The 15,960-nt window shown below is 44.2% G+C and overlaps 7 protein-coding genes across 7 annotated transcripts; 3 read left to right on the plus strand and 4 right to left on the minus strand.

The window, feature by feature from the left end:
- Positions 1-68: 68 nt before the first annotated feature.
- Positions 69-1,309, minus strand: LOC120450736 (nucleoporin Nup37). The gene is made up of 3 exons (XM_039633855.2): positions 1,066-1,309; positions 591-999; positions 69-533 (listed from the first exon to the last, which is right to left on the minus strand). The coding sequence occupies exons 1-3, from the start codon at positions 1,207-1,209 to the stop codon at positions 124-126; spliced, it is 963 nt and encodes a 320-aa protein (XP_039489789.1). The 5' UTR covers positions 1,210-1,309; the 3' UTR covers positions 69-123.
- Positions 1,310-1,566: 257 nt separating this feature from the next.
- On the plus strand, positions 1,567-3,245 carry LOC120450740 (40S ribosomal protein S27). Its single transcript, XM_039633858.2, has 3 exons — positions 1,567-1,714; positions 2,493-2,712; positions 2,791-3,245. Exons 1-3 carry the CDS (start codon positions 1,709-1,711, stop codon positions 2,817-2,819), a joined length of 255 nt encoding a protein of 84 aa, XP_039489792.1. The 5' UTR covers positions 1,567-1,708; the 3' UTR covers positions 2,820-3,245.
- An 844-nt stretch (positions 3,246-4,089) lies between these two features.
- On the plus strand, positions 4,090-5,850 carry LOC120454650 (protein bag-of-marbles). The gene is made up of 3 exons (XM_039640152.1): positions 4,090-4,705; positions 4,771-5,141; positions 5,204-5,850. The coding sequence occupies exons 1-3, from the start codon at positions 4,227-4,229 to the stop codon at positions 5,671-5,673; spliced, it is 1,320 nt and encodes a 439-aa protein (XP_039496086.1). The 5' UTR covers positions 4,090-4,226; the 3' UTR covers positions 5,674-5,850.
- Positions 5,851-5,937: 87 nt separating this feature from the next.
- On the minus strand, positions 5,938-7,729 carry LOC120454653 (protein takeout). The gene is made up of 4 exons (XM_039640155.1): positions 7,178-7,729; positions 6,873-7,110; positions 6,569-6,708; positions 5,938-6,506 (listed from the first exon to the last, which is right to left on the minus strand). Exons 1-4 carry the CDS (start codon positions 7,245-7,247, stop codon positions 6,202-6,204), a joined length of 753 nt encoding a protein of 250 aa, XP_039496089.1. The 5' UTR covers positions 7,248-7,729; the 3' UTR covers positions 5,938-6,201.
- Positions 7,730-7,866: 137 nt separating this feature from the next.
- On the minus strand, positions 7,867-9,245 carry LOC120454654 (protein takeout). The gene is made up of 4 exons (XM_039640156.1): positions 9,094-9,245; positions 8,765-9,005; positions 8,564-8,703; positions 7,867-8,506 (listed from the first exon to the last, which is right to left on the minus strand). Exons 1-4 carry the CDS (start codon positions 9,152-9,154, stop codon positions 8,202-8,204), a joined length of 747 nt encoding a protein of 248 aa, XP_039496090.1. The 5' UTR covers positions 9,155-9,245; the 3' UTR covers positions 7,867-8,201.
- Positions 9,246-10,422: 1,177 nt separating this feature from the next.
- Positions 10,423-11,719, minus strand: LOC120454652 (protein takeout). The gene is made up of 4 exons (XM_039640154.2): positions 11,549-11,719; positions 11,253-11,490; positions 10,857-11,102; positions 10,423-10,796 (listed from the first exon to the last, which is right to left on the minus strand). Exons 1-4 carry the CDS (start codon positions 11,613-11,615, stop codon positions 10,595-10,597), a joined length of 753 nt encoding a protein of 250 aa, XP_039496088.1. The 5' UTR covers positions 11,616-11,719; the 3' UTR covers positions 10,423-10,594.
- Positions 11,720-13,748: 2,029 nt separating this feature from the next.
- Positions 13,749-15,733, plus strand: LOC120454651 (nucleotide exchange factor Sil1). The gene is made up of 2 exons (XM_039640153.2): positions 13,749-14,015; positions 14,078-15,733. Exons 1-2 carry the CDS (start codon positions 13,880-13,882, stop codon positions 15,226-15,228), a joined length of 1,287 nt encoding a protein of 428 aa, XP_039496087.1. The 5' UTR covers positions 13,749-13,879; the 3' UTR covers positions 15,229-15,733.
- Positions 15,734-15,960: the final 227 nt, after the last annotated feature.

Genomic DNA, 15,960 nt, shown 5'->3' on the forward strand with positions numbered 1-15,960 from the left:
GCTTCGGTTGTCTTTTATCGAATTAAGAAACAGAACGGTTTTAATTAAAAAATGAATGAATGCGAAACTTGAAATTCTATACACTAACGACTTTTCTTTATTAATTAACATTTTTTAAATAATTTATTTCATTTGCACTTTCCAGAAGAGCAGCTTTCTATCAGAGACCGCGCTAATGTACGGCAATCGCTGGTGCCAGGCCATTCCGCCGTAGGATTTCAGGGAAGCCTCCAGCAGAGGAACCGTCGACTTGGCCGCGAATACCTTTAGAGTTAACCCGATTACCATGGCGATGACCATCTCGGAGCTGCCTGGCGCAAAGCGCACTACTCGGCCGCAATCCTCGTGAACCTGCTTGATATCCGCGGGCACATAGGGTCTGTTCAGATCCCAGGTGACCACATCCCCGCCGGCCAGCGAGGTGATGAAGAGCCTGTTGCTGTGGGCCCAGTCGGCCGACATTAGGGGGAATTTGGGCGACTCCACGGAGATGATGGTCTGCTTGATCGTCACGTTGTATAGATGAATGATGCCTGCAAGGAGATTCCTTAGTTACACAGCAGGATAAACACTAGTCGTAGCAAGCACACCTTTTTTCTCCGCCACAAGCACCTTGTTGGGATCCTCGGGGTGACTCTTGACGGACATGCCAGCGGAGGACAGGCCAAAGGTTATGACATTCTCACCGCCGCCAGCCGTCGTCCAGAATCGGCAGGTGAAGTCATCGCTGACGGAGGCCAGCAGCTCGCCCTCGCAAACCCAGGACACATCGTTGACGTAGTCCGCATGCCCACGGAGCACCTGGAGCGTGTTGTACTGGGCCAGATCGGTGCGGAATAGTTTTAGCTGGTTGCCGATGGCCGCGCACAAAGTCACATTGTTGGGCGTGCAGTTGAGCGAGGTGTCCGGTGAAAAGGCCAGTGCACTCACGCACAGCTGTTCCTTATCGCCCAGATCGAGGTCCTGGAGGTGTGTGTACCCGAACTCGCCGCTCTCCTCCTGCGAATTAAGGGGTAACCATTCAGAAACATTCCACTTTCACTAGTTCTATGTATAAACACCCACCGGCAGTCCAACGAGCAGCAGACTCAAGTGTTTTCTGAAGGCCACTGCTATAAGATTGTAGGCAAAGTCATTGGTGCAGATCTCGTAGCAGTAGATGGCTTCATTGAGCTGGATGCTGTGATCGGGATCGGTAACAGATCGCATTTTTCTATTTATTGTTTGTTATTCCCGGGATAAATGCAACAATTAGCCGGCGCCAAAAAATGTTTATTTTAGTATGACCAAAATGGAGTTGAAGAATTTTCCAATATCTCACGCTGTTGATAAGCAGAAAATGAAAAGAAATTTTAAATACTCGCTATTATGTTTAATGCTTATCTGCAAAGTTTTGAAAAAAGTTTTAAACAATCTTCAAGTTAAGAGATACAAGTAAGCGAACCATTTATTGATAGAATACTAGTTTATTTCTAATATCGACTGAGCAGCGCTTGCTTACTATCAAATATTTGCCATTTTTCCTATTATACAAATGAATTTAGCATAAATTTTGAACTCAATCAGCACACGTACCAGTGTTGGGTAGTGTGCGCGGTAGAGTTGCCACCGCTCAGCTGTTCAGCATTATTTAGTGCATTTTCGGCCAAGTTAAGTTGGCTGCGATTTACCCCACTTCCTTTTCCGTGTTAGCTGTGAAAGAAAAAACATGCCGGTGGGTTCCGAATTGCCTTAAAATTGATTTTAAACACAGAAAACTCAACCAAATGATAACCAAAAGCGGGTGGTTATCACCGCCAAAGTGTCCAGTGTGAATGGAGCGAGTGTGGGCCGATATAAACCGTCCAAAAAGGCAGTAAAACAAATGTCTGGCCCGCTGCCATTGAATGTGTGCGTTACAAGCCACGCATGGCGTGCGCCAGTGAATTTGCAAACAGTTGTGAAATGGCCAAGTTAAACTGAATGGAATTCTTGGGACCTTCGCAAGGAATTGATTGCACTGCCATGTGAAATGGACGGGGATCCTTGCACATAACCTAGAACACGCGTTGGCGAATTTATGTTGTTGTTGCCTGGAGTCTGTGCTCTGCATTTGTTGATGCACCGCGAGAAAATGTGCCAATTGGCTGCCTTGAAAGTCTCAAGTGGCCTGACAACACTGTATTCAGTTCTAACTTTAGTTTGTAAACTACTTGCCAAATTTATTGTTAATCCCCAACTTGAAGATCAAAGTGTTTTAAATCTAATAAAACTTAATAATAGATTGCAAGTTTTTAATTGAGTTAATAACTAATAACTGAGTTAATAATTAAAGAATCGGTTTAAAGTTGGACCAACCGCTTTGGCGCCAAAGTAACTTCGACTTGTAACTAGGATTTGAAAAGGGTTTTGCTCCATCACACTGGACCGCACTCATCTATATGATTATATTATAATAAACACTTAAATCGCATTTATTCTAATCCTGAAACTGTTGATTTACCCACTTGCAGCTAGCAAAAGATCTTCTGCACCCTCTGCCCGCCGAGGAGAAGCGCAAGCACAAGCTGAAGCGCCTGGTCCAGCACCCCAACTCGTACTTCATGGACGTGAAGTGCCCCGGCTGCTACAGGATCACCACCGTCTTCAGCCACGCCCAGGGCGTCGTGGTCTGCGCCGGATGCGCAACCATTCTGTGCCAGCCAACTGGAGGACGCGCCAAGCTGACAGAAGGTATGTGCTCCATTCCACATGCTCCACTTTTCCAATGTTTACTTCTCAATTAACTGAATTTCTTCGTCTTTCTTGCAGGCTGCTCCTTCCGCAGGAAGCCACAGTAAAATGGGACTCGCGATGAACCACAAATTATTAATTTTTTAATAAAAACTATAAAACGTAAAGAAACCACAGAACCCAAAACGAGAGAAAGCTTGTAATTCAATTGCTGCGGTCCTTTGGTTCAATGTGCTTTGTGAATTAAAGAATTAACGATGTTGTGGTCGGCTAAGTGAAAAAAAAACACAGCTCTTGTCGTATTTGTTTATAGAAAGTGGATAATTGCCAACAGGATAGATAGTGGAGCTCGATCGCTTGGGTTTCCCGATAACAACAACCGCCCACAATGCAACTCATGTGGAAGCTCTTGTGTGTGCAAATACTCTTTTGTGCGGCAGAACTTCAGGAATTTTTCACTAGTGCTCACTAATGCTAAGATCTAACGATTGATTGACTTCACAACAATAAAGAATGTTTCATAGGCTTTAAAATCGGGATTTTGTGCAAGTACAAGGCTTCTGCTGATTGGGCTTCAACAGGCATTTCTTCAAGAATTTGGTATTAGGCATAATTTTTATTAGAAAGCCTTATTCTGCTTGGATATTGAGTTCTTATAAACTTGATTTGATTAAGTTATATTTATTTGGAAGAGTGCCAAAAATTTTAGTGTGTGCAATTATATAGTTAAGGCTTAGGAGCGAGGTTCGTTGTTGCTTAAAATGGCTATTAAAAAAAACTTCGTGGTCCGAAATTTATTTATACTAAATAGTCACGTTGTTCTTTAGCGAGCCAACCTTCGAACCAGAAAATGTAAAATTTACATTGGTGGGTGTATGCGCTATGTATGTCTAATGAACGGAGTTGCCAGATTTTTCCAGTGGGGCTTTTGAACAAGCCCTCAATTTCAAAAGCTTAGCGTCAAAAATAAAAAATCAATTTTAAAATTAAAATTAAGAAGAGTTATTGCTTATTGACTATTGTCAAGCTAAAACATAATTATTGGAAAATGTAAAAATTTTAAATTGTTAAATAATTTTTTGGCTTTACGAAAGCGAAGAGATACTAATAAAGTAGGTGGCATAAATTGTTGCAATTTATCACAAAATCATGTGATTTTACTTTCTTAAGATTGAGTTTTACTGTGATTGTAATTATGAAATTAATGTGGAAGTAAAGTTCGTAATGGTTTATTGCTTCTCATATCAAACTTCTTTAAAGCGACCGGGTCATTGACCTTTTGAGGTGACCATAACATGAAAACTCCTTGCTGCGAAGGCAGCCCTGTGCTGCTGTTCGATATGTTATCGATAAGCCAACAACAAAGCGTCTGGACGCCACAATTCTTCCTCTTCCTTCTGAAATCGCAGACTGCGTGGCGTCGCGCCATTTTAAACGGTAAAAAGAACCTGCCAAAAAGTACACATTGCAAAAGTCGAAAAATCGCGAGAATTTAGTGATTTTGCTTGGAAAGGATGTTTAATGCACGTGACGTGGGTCCTGTGGGCAACGATGAGCAGCAATTGGATCGCAATTTCAAGCAAATGGAGGAGCATTTGGCCTTCATGCTGGATTGCAACGAAAACGAAGCCCCGACGCAGGCCACTTGGGACATCGAGGAGTCGGACGAAGATGGTGCCAGCTGCTCGTCCAGCGTGCTGTCCGAAATGCAAGAGAACTTCGGTAGACTCCGGTTGTATGACATCTCAGCACCGCGCCTCGAATTCCACGGCCTGGGTTGCATGCAACAGCTGCAGAAGCGTTCGCGTCAATTCGGATTTGGAGGTGCTCCGGCCAAGAAATCGCGGGCTGGAGCAGTTACAGCCTTCGTATTGGTCCCCGGGCCAAAGCAGGAGCAGCTGCAGAAGGAGAACGTGTGGAACCAAGAGGGCACGTCCGCGGTGCAGCCCATAACTATGGAGAAACTGCGTTTGATTGGTCTGCGCGGCGATTGGTGAGTTTTCTTACAGTGTACCCAAAAATGTAGCTTATATGAAAAGCGCCTTTTGTAACCAATAGCCTAGAGCACAACGCCGTGCTGCGTTTGATGAATCTGTTCAGATCCTTGCATGATCACCTAACCGCCGACTTGGGCTTCTCGCGCCAAAATTCCATGCCCTCGGATTACCTGTTCGATATGCCGGTCAAGAGCATGATGCCCAAGAGCCTGAATGTGCGCTACCAACTGCAGGTGCTGTGCACCAAAGTGGAGCGCTTCCTTGGTCAGCAGCGGCGCACCCTGGAGACCAATCGCCACTTTGATTTCGAGAAGTACGACGAGTGTGACAAGTTGCTAAAGGGTTCTGCATCCTATTTGAACACCTTCAAGCAGTTTCTAAACATCGAAATGCGCCATCGAAACGGAAACTTTGCGAGCAGCTCCGCTAAGTGTAAGCTAATAACATTTTAAGCCACCTATCAGTTATTTATGCAATGATTTCATTATGTATAGTCAATGCGCAGCGACTGGAGAGTTTGCTGATTGGTCTGCGCGAGTGGCTCAAGGCTGCGCATCTCAGTGTGCACGTGTTTAACTGGGAAATGGATCTGGAGCATCGCTATTCCGCGGCCATGACCGAAAGCCATAAGTCATTGACCGAGAGAGCCATCCTGTTGGCCGGTGCCGAACAGAGGTCGGCAAAACCACGTGGGATCAGTTTGGAGGAGCTGTTCATCGCCAAGAGATATAATCTGGATGGCGCGGTCTGTTGCGCCCTGGAGCAGGATGAGTTCCTCACCGCTCTGCTCGCCAGTCCGGAAACCTATTTCCCGCCAAGCGTGGTCGCCATTTGCGGGCCACACAAGTTTGGCGCAGTGAACATGCAGGAGCAGTCAGAGTCGGAGGAGGAGATGGAGGAGTTTGAGGAAGCGCCATCATCGCCGCCTCGTTACATCGGACGTGTGCCTCGCTTCAGAAGCTAAACTGCAGCTGGTACTCGATAAAAGATTGGTTACAAATGGGCAATTTAAAAACTTTCCATATTCATGGACAGCATATCTATAATTTAAAAGTGTAACAAACATTCAAACGAAATCGATTTCGTACATATCTTGTAATTTATATTTGTCCATTTAAACGGACTACATATTTGTATTCTTGAACATATTTTATAGATTTTTAAGAAGTATTTGTAATATCGATACAACCAAAATCAAAATCCAAACTTATGTTTTAAGATTGATTACAATTTTGTACAATCCAATTCGATATATTTTAAATGTGTTCACATTTATTTGGCAATGTTACAAACGATGCTAGTTTTCTCTTTTATAAATCTGTATTTTACTTATAGTCTAGCAATAAGATTGAGTGCCTGAATTTATTTTGAAACTACGTTTTATTTGTATGAGGAACTTAACAGTGAACTATTTGCTTTGCATTTGTATTTTGAAAGTCAAATAAATATTCACGACTGTGTTTCGACTAATTATTGTATTTGTACTAAGGTCTTAGACCACAAAGAGCTGTTCCAGCGTCAGTTTACCGAAGATCCTGTCCAGCACAGACTTGGCTATCAGTCCGAAGGCCTCTCCAATGCCCGGCTTCAGTTCATTGAAGATGTCCTGCCAGTTCTCGTTGATGAGGGCGTGCATGTTCTCGCTCAGATCCTTCTGCCCGTTAAACAGATTCTCCAGATGGTAAGTCACATGGGCGGGATACAGCTCCACCTTGATGTCCACCACCTCGGCGTACGTTTGATGATCGCCCTTGGAGACGCGCTTCAATTTGATCAGTGCACGTACCTTCGTTTTAGCTGTGGATTCGGGAAATACACTTAAGATCGTAGATTACCAAGCATTTGTGGGCAAATCTTACTTAGGCGAATGTCGGCATTGCCTTTGCCGGTAATGGGCAGTATGAGTATTCTTCCGTCCACTGAGTAGGGTCCGCGGACTGCAATTTCTGGCACATCCATGACCAGTTCAATGGAGCGGCTGAGATCAGTGGTGAATCCGCTGAAACAGGAGGAAGTAGTAAGCACTGAGATCATGAAATGAGTACCAATTGTGGAAAAAGTAGTGAGCATGGAGATCATGGGATCAGTACCAATTGTGGAGAATGTAGTGAGCATGGAGATCTTAGAATAAGCTCCAATTGATGTAAATGAAGATCAGCTCACCTCACGCGCTTGGCGACGCCCTGGTGAAGACCCACGATGTCCATCTCGTGGAAGCTCAGATCAATGTTAACCGGACTGTGCGGATTACGGCCAATTTTGAACTTCTTCACGTGCAGCGGATCGAGTGGAATCAAACCGAGTTCCTTGATGCCGCTCTGCGCGTAGTTCCTCAGCACGTGGTTCACTCCGTTCTCCAGGCACTGCTCGTCGCTGATGGCGCACCTCTGGATGCCCGAGGCTGTTAATTGTGGTTTCAGGATTGTTCAGGAATATTCACATATAAGGAAAAGGGGTGTGCTACTTACGTAAATCGGGGGCGTGTCCATAGGTGGCGGCACATCCGAAGAGCAGGACGAGGGCGAGAGTTAGCTCCATAATTGCTGGCGGCGAACACAATTGAGTACTGATCCATTTAGCCGCGCACGATGCCACTTATATAGTCACTTTCGTCAATTGAAATGTATCATGTTTTTGTTGCCGTAAACCGCTTTTGCGTCTCAGCCTGACAGAATTTGACTTTAGACCGTCAGCAGTTGAGTCAGTTAAATGGATTATAAACCAAAAACCGGCAGGCTGCCTGTCCGACAAAGTGGCTTGTTATAGCCGGCGAATTTACTTTACGATTCCCTTTAATGAACTCCCAATTAGAACTTGAACCCGTTCGCTTACAATCGCACCAGGCCAGGCATCGACCCCCAACCAAGCCATCTCTCCTAATCACGTTTTGGATGCAGTTGCTCGATATATGCAAATTGGATCGGCCTTCCCCAAAAACGCACATTAATTCCCGTTTCTGCCTTTTTCGACACATTTAATTAATGGCTACGTCAACAGAGGTTGTTTGTAAAGAGGTTCGACAAGCTTTTTAATGTAACTGCCCTTGCCAGATAGAGATTCTCTGAGTGATCGGGTGAATATAGCACATACTTTCAGGCTGTCCTTGATCTACAAAGTTTCAGTTTCATTCTGTAACTTGTGGCACTAAATAAATCAACATTTGGAATGGATTTATATTTGCACGAGTATGGTATTTTACAGAACGATTCCATGAAGCAATTATAATTTACAATGTGCTTACTACTATATATAATTTTTATTGCCACACAACACTTACAGAGTATTTCGCCAAGATGATTTGATAGTAGTTACTTGCTCTCACATATTTGAATGCTTTGATAGTAGTTACTTGTGTTCTCACACATTTGAATGCCACTCACGAACTCCATTAAATCTATTTAATTAAACTTCTATCTGTCAGTAAGCAAACTTGAACTAGAGCTGGCGATCAGTATCTTCGAGTGGACTGAACCCACTTTCAACAGCAGACTACTACTCATCGGCAAAGAACTTGGCATAGGGCAGTTTGGAGAACACTCCTTTGACGACGCCCAGGTAAAGTTTGCTGAAGGATCGGTCGATTGCCTTGGCCGTCTCCTTGTAAATGGCCTCCGAGTTTTCGTTGAGGAAGACATTCATGTTGTCGCCCAGCGCCTTGTCCCCGTTGAACAGATTGCTGAAGTGGTAGTGGCTGGACTCCGGCTTCATTGTTATCTTCAAGTCCGTAACGTCCAAGTAGGTCTCCCCGTTCTTCTCCAGCGGCTTGCCCGAGAAGCCGATGATTGCCCTGACATTAACTGGAGTGGATTTGTAGTACCTCGAAGTGTGGAATATAGGCAAATAGCACAGCTTACCCATAGTCATGTTACTCTGGCCAGTACCGCTGATTGGTAGAATCAGTACCTTGCCCTGGATGTTATAGGGTCCAACCAGTGAGAAGGTTTTCGCGACAATTTTCACCTCGTGCTCGGCCGTGAGATCTCTTCCGAATCCCCTGCAAAGATCAAGGTAATACCTATAGCCTTTACAGCCGTATGAGGTGTGCCTGCACCTACTTCACTTTCACGATCCTTTGGTCCTTGATGCCGTACAGCAAATTGTCGGTGAAGGTTAGTGTAATGCCCACGGGACTGGAGCTCTCTCCCTGGCTGATGACCATCCTGTCCACCTTAAGCGGATCCAACTGCTCCAGGTTCAGGCCAGGATCCCCCTCCGCAGCATTTTCGCTGAACAAGGTGTTGCACAGCTTCATGATGCATTCGCCATCGCCGTACTTACATGGCTTTGGATCTTCGGCTGCGGGGAACACAAAGGATTATTTATTTAAGTTTGATAGGGATTTGTTCCGTCATATATCCGTGTGGTGGGTGCAATCGAATCTTACGGAATTTGGCTTGCACCGAGACAAGGAGACACAAGACGACTGCCAAAGCGATTCGGAGCATGCTAACACGTCTATAACTTCAAGTTACTGAATACGAACGGGATTTTCATCTAGTATTTATAGTGGTCCACTAAGTGCAACTCAAATAACGTCTAATGGCAACCTTTGATATTGCTTTTATCTGTGGCGTAACCGTCTGCTGTCAATTCCAGAGCTCGTTTCAGAATCATCAAATAATAACGAAAAGCAACTGACTCATTAGATTGTATTATGTAAAGCAAGCTCTGTTCAAATTTCACTAAATATTTCACTTATAGTTTATAACATTTAATGGGGTCAGTTAGCTGCACTTCACACAGTAAGCAGACCAATTGGCCAAACTTCTTACTCAGTTCTTTATTTATCAATAAGTTACATGAGAAGTTTGATACTTAAATTGAAGCATCAGACAGATTACATTCCCTCCAATTAAAAGTCGCGCTATTAAGTTGGGAGAACTTAATAACAAAGTTAAGTGGCTACTTACAAAAGGGCCAGTTCCAAATATAGCCGAATTAAGCTGCGAAAACAACGCAGTCATCGTGACCACCAGTTCTCTAGTTAGTTCTCCCTTGTGAATCGAAGGGAAGGCGGAGTAGTATAGGTGGATATTGGAACAGGTCCTGGACTTCAGTTAACTTAATGAGCAAGTGTCCCGCTTTGGGGCCCAGCCCCCGTGGAGAACAAAAGCAACTTGTTTCGCTCGGATTCGCTGCAGTTGATTGACTCGTGGAAGATTTTCACTGACCCAAGGCCAACTGGGTGTCCGATTGCCTGGGATTGGGAGTGCAGCTTTACCGTTGGCTACTCTTGAACTTGGCCACTGCCACCGCAATGAGTTCGAAGGGCGATATCACAGTTGTGTTCACACTGATAGCACTGCCATTTGGATACATATTTATTTAAATCTTTCTCTTTAATAAACTCAAATAAATCAGTGCAAAAGTCAGAATTATATAAATATATGAATAGATCTTGGGTAGTATGAATGTATCTCCATCTTTCATATTATAAAGATAATATAAATATTCCTACTTTGAGCACATGTGTAACTACACTTCTGCCCACAACTGTAGTGAGTATAGCTAGTAGTAATGCCTTTGTCATGCTAATTCCCAATCAATCGTTCAATCACGTGAGCTGCCTGCTAATAGATGATTGCTGATAGCTGATGGCTGATGGCTGATTGCCGATTTGCTGGCCAAAAAGTGTATGCGACAGTTGTGCGGAAATAGTGAGATCCACGCTGGAACTAACAATGGAACCCCCAAATGGCAGAAGCACAACCAGTTTTCTTAGATATTTGTTTATTCTACAAGTTAAAGCTTAGCTTAGCAGTTATGCTGATGATGATGTGTCAATGGCCGGAATGCAACGCCCCATGTGTGTGAATAGCTGAGTAGCTGAATAGCTGGTGAGGAAATACTCGTACACTTAAACTAATGCCCATGCCGGATGACGACTAGTTCTCCAGGAAGAGATCCTCGTAGGCGAAACGCTTGAAGAGCTGCGAGAGGACGCTCTTCATGATCTCGGCGATGGCCACGTGAATGGAGGGATGCAGCTCGTTCCACACCTCCGTCCAGTTGTCGTTGAGGAACTGATTGAGGTTGCTGCCCAATGCCTGGTCGCCATTGAACAGATTCTCCAGCCGAATGTTCATCCTGGTGGGGATTACAAATCACGTTAGAGCCAACCTTGAAAGGATACGAATCCACACTTACTTTTGTGGCTCCACCAGCACCTTGAGCTTATCCACGCTCAGGTAGGTGCGTCCATTGCGCAACTGGGTGCCTGGCTTGAACTTCACGGAGAACTTGGGATTGTGCAGCACGATCTCGGCATCGCCATCGCCGCGAATCGGCAGGATCAGGATGCGTCCATCCGCCACGTACTTGCCCTTCAGCACAATCTTGGGGAATGAGCCGTACATCTCGAACTTGCTCGTTGTAGGATCAGCTCCAAAGCCACTGGAAACACACGGAAATGATTATAACTTTGTATTGATGGGATATGCTTTAGTTTAATCAGAGAACTTCTTATAGGCACTCTTTGCTTAGCAAAGGAGCACTACAATCCTTGTAGAGAATCACTTGGTATTTCAAACACTTGATACTCACACAGCTCTATCGAACTTCACGCTGGACAGACCCTCCACATTCACGTCCTTAAAGTTGAGCTTGAGATTCAGGGAGCCAGTGCGTCCGTCGGAGATGTCGAAACGCTTGATCAGGAAGGGCTCCACCTGGGGGAATCCAGCGGAGGGATAGCCGGTCCTCGCGTGCTGTCGGATGAGCATGTGGGCCACGTTGATGATGCAGCTGGTGTCGCCCGTGTGGCAGCGCGGCAGTTCGGGAGCTGCAAGGATAAGCAGCCAGTTAGCAAGGCACTGGATTGGTTGAATCGAAGGACTCACGGAAATTGGAGGCACCGCTGGCCAAGCAGCAGAGGAGGGCCAAGCAGCTCAGCTGGAGCAGCATCATTTCTGGATTTTGGATATGGAGCACCACGCAAATTTGACCGCTCGATGATTTGGCGAACGCACGACCAGGTTCAATGGCAAACTGTAAATCGGCTCTGGACAGACGGCGGCATTTATAAAATTTCTGATCGGCCAGAACGATGGAGCGGCTACATATGTGGCCACCAACAACAACAACCAGTACACTTCATAGTTTATTCATTCCTGACTTGTCTTGGCTGGGTGTCTTGTTGTTATTGTTGTTGCTGCCTGATTGGTGGCTATTTATATTTATTCGTATTCGAGTATCTCTTTCGCTTCGTGTTATGGATTCTCCTCATCATCATAAACGACATGGTGATCATTTCCATTATCATTATCATTATCATTGTCTTTATCTTTAGCGCAGCTACCCCTAGCCCCTTATTATTAATTAATATTATTAGCATGTGCCAGCAACAAATAACAAAAAAGAAATAACAAATAACAATAAACAATAACAATAACAATGGCAGCGCACAAAAGGCAGCGAAAAATCAAAAGTGATTCAATCAATTTTAATGTTCAACTCAGCCAGTTTTCGAGCAAATATCCAATATATTTCTACTACACCTACAATGCATCACATATAATTTAGACTATTTCGGCATTTTGTGTACTTTTTATGGATGCAAACTCCGTGAAATGGAATTTGCGCATTGTTCGCACTTCTAATGAAATGCAAATATCAATAGTAATAAACATATGTATATTATTCATACCATGTTTGCTTTGAGATCAGCGCTTGGGATGGGGAACCTTTGGGGGATTTCCTAAGTGTGCTAAATGGCCAAGCAGTCTGAAAGTGCAGTCCACTACTACAGTTAATGGTATAAAATTGTATTAATAATTTCTGCACAGAATATAGTTATAGGAATGCACGCCAAGGCTCCTAACTACAGAATTTCCGTTTTGGCCATGCGAAGATAAATCTTTTTGTGGCCGAACACAACTCAATTCCGACCATAAACCAATTAGACATCGTCGGGCATTTTGGACGACAGCAAACAGGTTCCAACGGCATCTATAATGGATTCGCCGGATAAAAGTTGCTCGGCGAGGTGGCTTCACTTCACTTTCAAAACTATTGGACAGGCGACGTTTGAATTTAATTTGGCAAGTTCTTGTTAAAGACTCCTGGCGTTCGTCATCGGCAATTAGCATACGCGTTGCGATTGCTTTATATAGTATATAGAAATATATTTGGTGTGCGATTGGCATGAAACCGGCATTCTGTTTATTTACCCATCCAATTGGCGCCAGGTGAGTCCACATATTTCACTTTTGGCCACTTTGATGTGTTTGCGCAGCCAATTCCTAGACGCTGTCGTAGACATCGAGATTACAGCACATTTTTTGGGGGCGCCAGGGAATGGTAATCCGATGTTGAAAATATGTTAATATATGCAAACACACTTTTATGTTCTTACGTCGTGCTGCCCTGCGAATTAATTTGGCACCTCTATTTCTCTATTTCAGTTGGTTGATTCATCTGGCGTAAACATGATTCTGTTTTTGTAAGCTTAAATACTTTTAGTTTAGTTTTTGTAAATTCGTTTAGTTTATAACTAGTTTAGCTGCTTTGTAACGTCGTGGAAAGCTTGTGAGTGACGGTTACTTTTCAATTTTAAGAAACTCACGATGAGTTTGGGAATTTTTTGTGGCATTCTGGTTTAATGTGGATCGTTTTAAATGGCATTAACTTTTTCTGGTTCTCGATTCCACTTCCCAAATATTAATTTCAAAGCGGAAATTTCTTGCAATGCTTGTTTTTAAACACAAAATTAGGTTTATGACGTAGATGTATAAATATTAATATTTGCGTTCGTTGATTAAATAAAATGTATGTTTTATTTGTTAATAAATGGATGTTTGTCTTATAGCTAAAGAATATTTGAATAAATTAAATAAACAGAAAATATCTATAAAAAAATAAAAATAAAATATATATATAATTCAGTTGCGGATTTTTGCGTGTATTAAATGTTAATAACGGTTTTTGTTATTAGAAATATTTTCAAATTTGAAATTAAGTTGTAACGGTCATCGACTGGTTCCAAATCACTGGTTCCCCACGGAACTCATCACCCGATGTGGCATTATCAATGGAACTGGCTACGGGCACACTATTAACCACATCCACATCAGAAGTCTAGAAGTTTGATTTGAAAACTCTCACGAAACTTATTTATACCCGGGTGAAATAGAGTTTGCACACATTCTGGAGGCGAGACAAGCTGACGCAGTATGAGTGGCAAGCACGTAGTCGTCCTGCTGGGCAGTGTCCTGATCCTGGGATGCCTGCAAGTGGCAGCGGCAACGGAAACGGACAACAAGACCAGTGAATTCGTGGCCACCGACGAGTGGCAGACGATTGGGGAAGGTAACGGCTGGACGGATTAACTCTTGGATGACGTGTACTAAGTGGGCATTCCATACTTGCAGGTCAAGCTATTCCCCGGGGCCTCCACGTGCGCATCAACCTGCAAACTGGACTGAAGGAAGCCAAGCTCTTGGACGAAAGCGAACGTGGCACGGCGCTACAGAGTCAACCGGATGATCAGAAGACTCGGCAAGATGATGACAACGAACCGCTGGCTCTGGACTACAAGCCGGACATCATCGAGGAGTCCATACGCCGCGTCAAGGAGCAGAAGAAGAGCTATGCCGAGCTGCGCAAAGCGTACAAGGAGTTCCAGAAGAACTTTCGCACGGACGGAGAGCTCATCGTTCAGTTGATCGATCAGTACCGGAACTTCAGCAGGACGCCGCTGGAGTCGGAGATGCGCTCCAAGCTGGACTGCCTGGAGAATCTGGAGTATTTGCTCCATCAGATAGACAATGCTCTGATGTTCATTGATAATGGCGGATTGGAAGATGTACTGCTGCCCATTGTGGTCAACGATACCAATACCTCACTGCGGGTGTCGGCCATGCGTGTGCTGGGCTCGCTGGCGAGCAACAATCCCAAGGCGCAGATCAAGGTGTTCGAGAAGAACTTCGGCTCCCATCTGGCCCAGATTCTGACCAGCTCCGGAAATGCCGCTGAGATCTCCGCCGCTTTGCACGCCTTCGGAGCTCTGCTCCGCAAATTTCCGCTAGCTCAGCAGCGAGTGCTTTCCACCTCGGGTACACAAGCTCTGATCAAGGTGCTCCAGAGTCCAGATGTGGAGCTGCGTAGCAAGGCGAAGGTTGTGACCCTCATAAGCGACCTGGTGCTGGAGAAGCGGTCAGTGCTGGAGGCCGGCAAAGATGATCCCGAAGCCACATCCACGATGGCGCAGTATGTGCTCCTGGAGTTCGAGCCGTGGCTGAAAACGCAGGGCTTCTGCTTGGCGTTGGACACTGTGCTGGCCAAGGAGTTTCTGCAGCTGCTGGAGCAACCGGAGGTGGTGGAACAGTTTGCCACAGCACTGGAAACCACCGAGCAGATGTGCATCAGCACGTGGTCGCAAAGTTCCGGTCTCAGGCATGCCCTGTTAACCGTACGCAATCGGTTTGCCAACAGCACGGACGAATACCGACTGGAGGTGTCCCAGATGCTGGCCAAACTGTGCGAAAGATTGTTCAACAAGTCCAAGCACACCGAACTGTAATCCTAGCCAATTTACTACGTTAATGTTTCATTTAATTGTAAGCTGAGTTCGAATGAAATTCGCAGCCAAACCATAGAATACGATAGCTAAGATGCCAAGTACTTGTGATGCAGAAATAATGCTCTTTGCGTAAAGCATACACTTTGTCATTATTGTAGGATAGCAACCACAAAGATCCTATGAAGGTTTCTTAACGAGACTGCAGCATAGTCATGCCAAACTAAGAATCCATCTACCAGAGTTTCGTTATTAAATACAGTCTCCTAAGATAATTTGTAGGGTAATTTTTTTTAAAAGACAGAGGCTTGAATGCTGAGCAGAGCAATATGGTTCTGTTGTTACACGTCATTCAACTAGGAAATCTTTTCTTTTTTTATGTTACAGAATAGATCCTCCACAACGCTGTTATCTGTTTCACCAGATAGATTAGGTTTTTGAGTCCTGAAACCTTTTAGTTCTTGTCTACTATCTAGTTACAATAATAAAGCAACGATTTAATGTTTAATTTAAAAATGGTGTAATATAATACTTTTACTCTCTAAAATATTCAGTTTACTCCCCTAAATCAGTGATTTATTCTTGAGAAGTTATTCTTGTAGTTTTAAAAGTTACTATCTTAATCAAGAAAGGAAATGTATTTCCAATCTAGAAATCGCATTAGCAGATTCAACCCCTATGGAACTACAAACCCATTTAAAGTCGGATAAGACGAGCATAATCGACCGGGCCATA

The sequence above is a fragment of the Drosophila santomea genome, chromosome 3R (assembly GCF_016746245.2).
Source record: "Drosophila santomea strain STO CAGO 1482 chromosome 3R, Prin_Dsan_1.1, whole genome shotgun sequence".
Taxonomy (NCBI): domain Eukaryota; kingdom Metazoa; phylum Arthropoda; class Insecta; order Diptera; family Drosophilidae; genus Drosophila; species Drosophila santomea.

Excerpts from the sequence above, each read along its gene's own strand:
- LOC120450736 (XM_039633855.2), bottom strand. The coding sequence starts at position 1,209 with ATGCGATCTGTTACCGATCCCGATCACAGCATCCAGCTCAATGAAGCC. Across the intron at positions 1,000-1,065 it reads TGCTGCTCGTTGGACTGCCG|GAGGAGAGCGGCGAGTTCGG; the intron begins GTGGGTGTTTAT and ends CTTAATTCGCAG. Across the intron at positions 534-590 it reads GCTTGTGGCGGAGAAAAAAG|GCATCATTCATCTATACAAC; the intron begins GTGTGCTTGCTA and ends ATCTCCTTGCAG.
- LOC120450740 (XM_039633858.2), top strand. Across the intron at positions 2,713-2,790 it reads ACGCGCCAAGCTGACAGAAG|GCTGCTCCTTCCGCAGGAAG; the intron begins GTATGTGCTCCA and ends TCTTTCTTGCAG.
- LOC120454650 (XM_039640152.1), top strand. The coding sequence starts at position 4,227 with ATGTTTAATGCACGTGACGTGGGTCCTGTGGGCAACGATGAGCAGCAA. Across the intron at positions 4,706-4,770 it reads ATTGGTCTGCGCGGCGATTG|CCTAGAGCACAACGCCGTGC; the intron begins GTGAGTTTTCTT and ends TGTAACCAATAG. Across the intron at positions 5,142-5,203 it reads TGCGAGCAGCTCCGCTAAGT|TCAATGCGCAGCGACTGGAG; the intron begins GTAAGCTAATAA and ends CATTATGTATAG.
- LOC120454653 (XM_039640155.1), bottom strand. The coding sequence starts at position 7,247 with ATGGAGCTAACTCTCGCCCTCGTCCTGCTCTTCGGATGTGCCGCCACC. Across the intron at positions 7,111-7,177 it reads TGGACACGCCCCCGATTTAC|CCTCGGGCATCCAGAGGTGC; the intron begins GTAAGTAGCACA and ends CACAATTAACAG. Across the intron at positions 6,709-6,872 it reads GGCGTCGCCAAGCGCGTGAG|CGGATTCACCACTGATCTCA; the intron begins GTGAGCTGATCT and ends CTCCTGTTTCAG.
- LOC120454654 (XM_039640156.1), bottom strand. The coding sequence starts at position 9,154 with ATGCTCCGAATCGCTTTGGCAGTCGTCTTGTGTCTCCTTGTCTCGGTG. Across the intron at positions 8,704-8,764 it reads CAAAGGATCGTGAAAGTGAA|GGGATTCGGAAGAGATCTCA; the intron begins GTAGGTGCAGGC and ends TGATCTTTGCAG. Across the intron at positions 8,507-8,563 it reads CCAGAGTAACATGACTATGG|TTAATGTCAGGGCAATCATC; the intron begins GTAAGCTGTGCT and ends AATCCACTCCAG.
- LOC120454652 (XM_039640154.2), bottom strand. The coding sequence starts at position 11,615 with ATGATGCTGCTCCAGCTGAGCTGCTTGGCCCTCCTCTGCTGCTTGGCC. Across the intron at positions 11,491-11,548 it reads CAGCGGTGCCTCCAATTTCC|CTCCCGAACTGCCGCGCTGC; the intron begins GTGAGTCCTTCG and ends TTATCCTTGCAG. Across the intron at positions 11,103-11,252 it reads GTGAAGTTCGATAGAGCTGT|TGGCTTTGGAGCTGATCCTA; the intron begins GTGAGTATCAAG and ends GTGTGTTTCCAG.
- LOC120454651 (XM_039640153.2), top strand. The coding sequence starts at position 13,880 with ATGAGTGGCAAGCACGTAGTCGTCCTGCTGGGCAGTGTCCTGATCCTG. Across the intron at positions 14,016-14,077 it reads GTGGCAGACGATTGGGGAAG|GTCAAGCTATTCCCCGGGGC; the intron begins GTAACGGCTGGA and ends CCATACTTGCAG.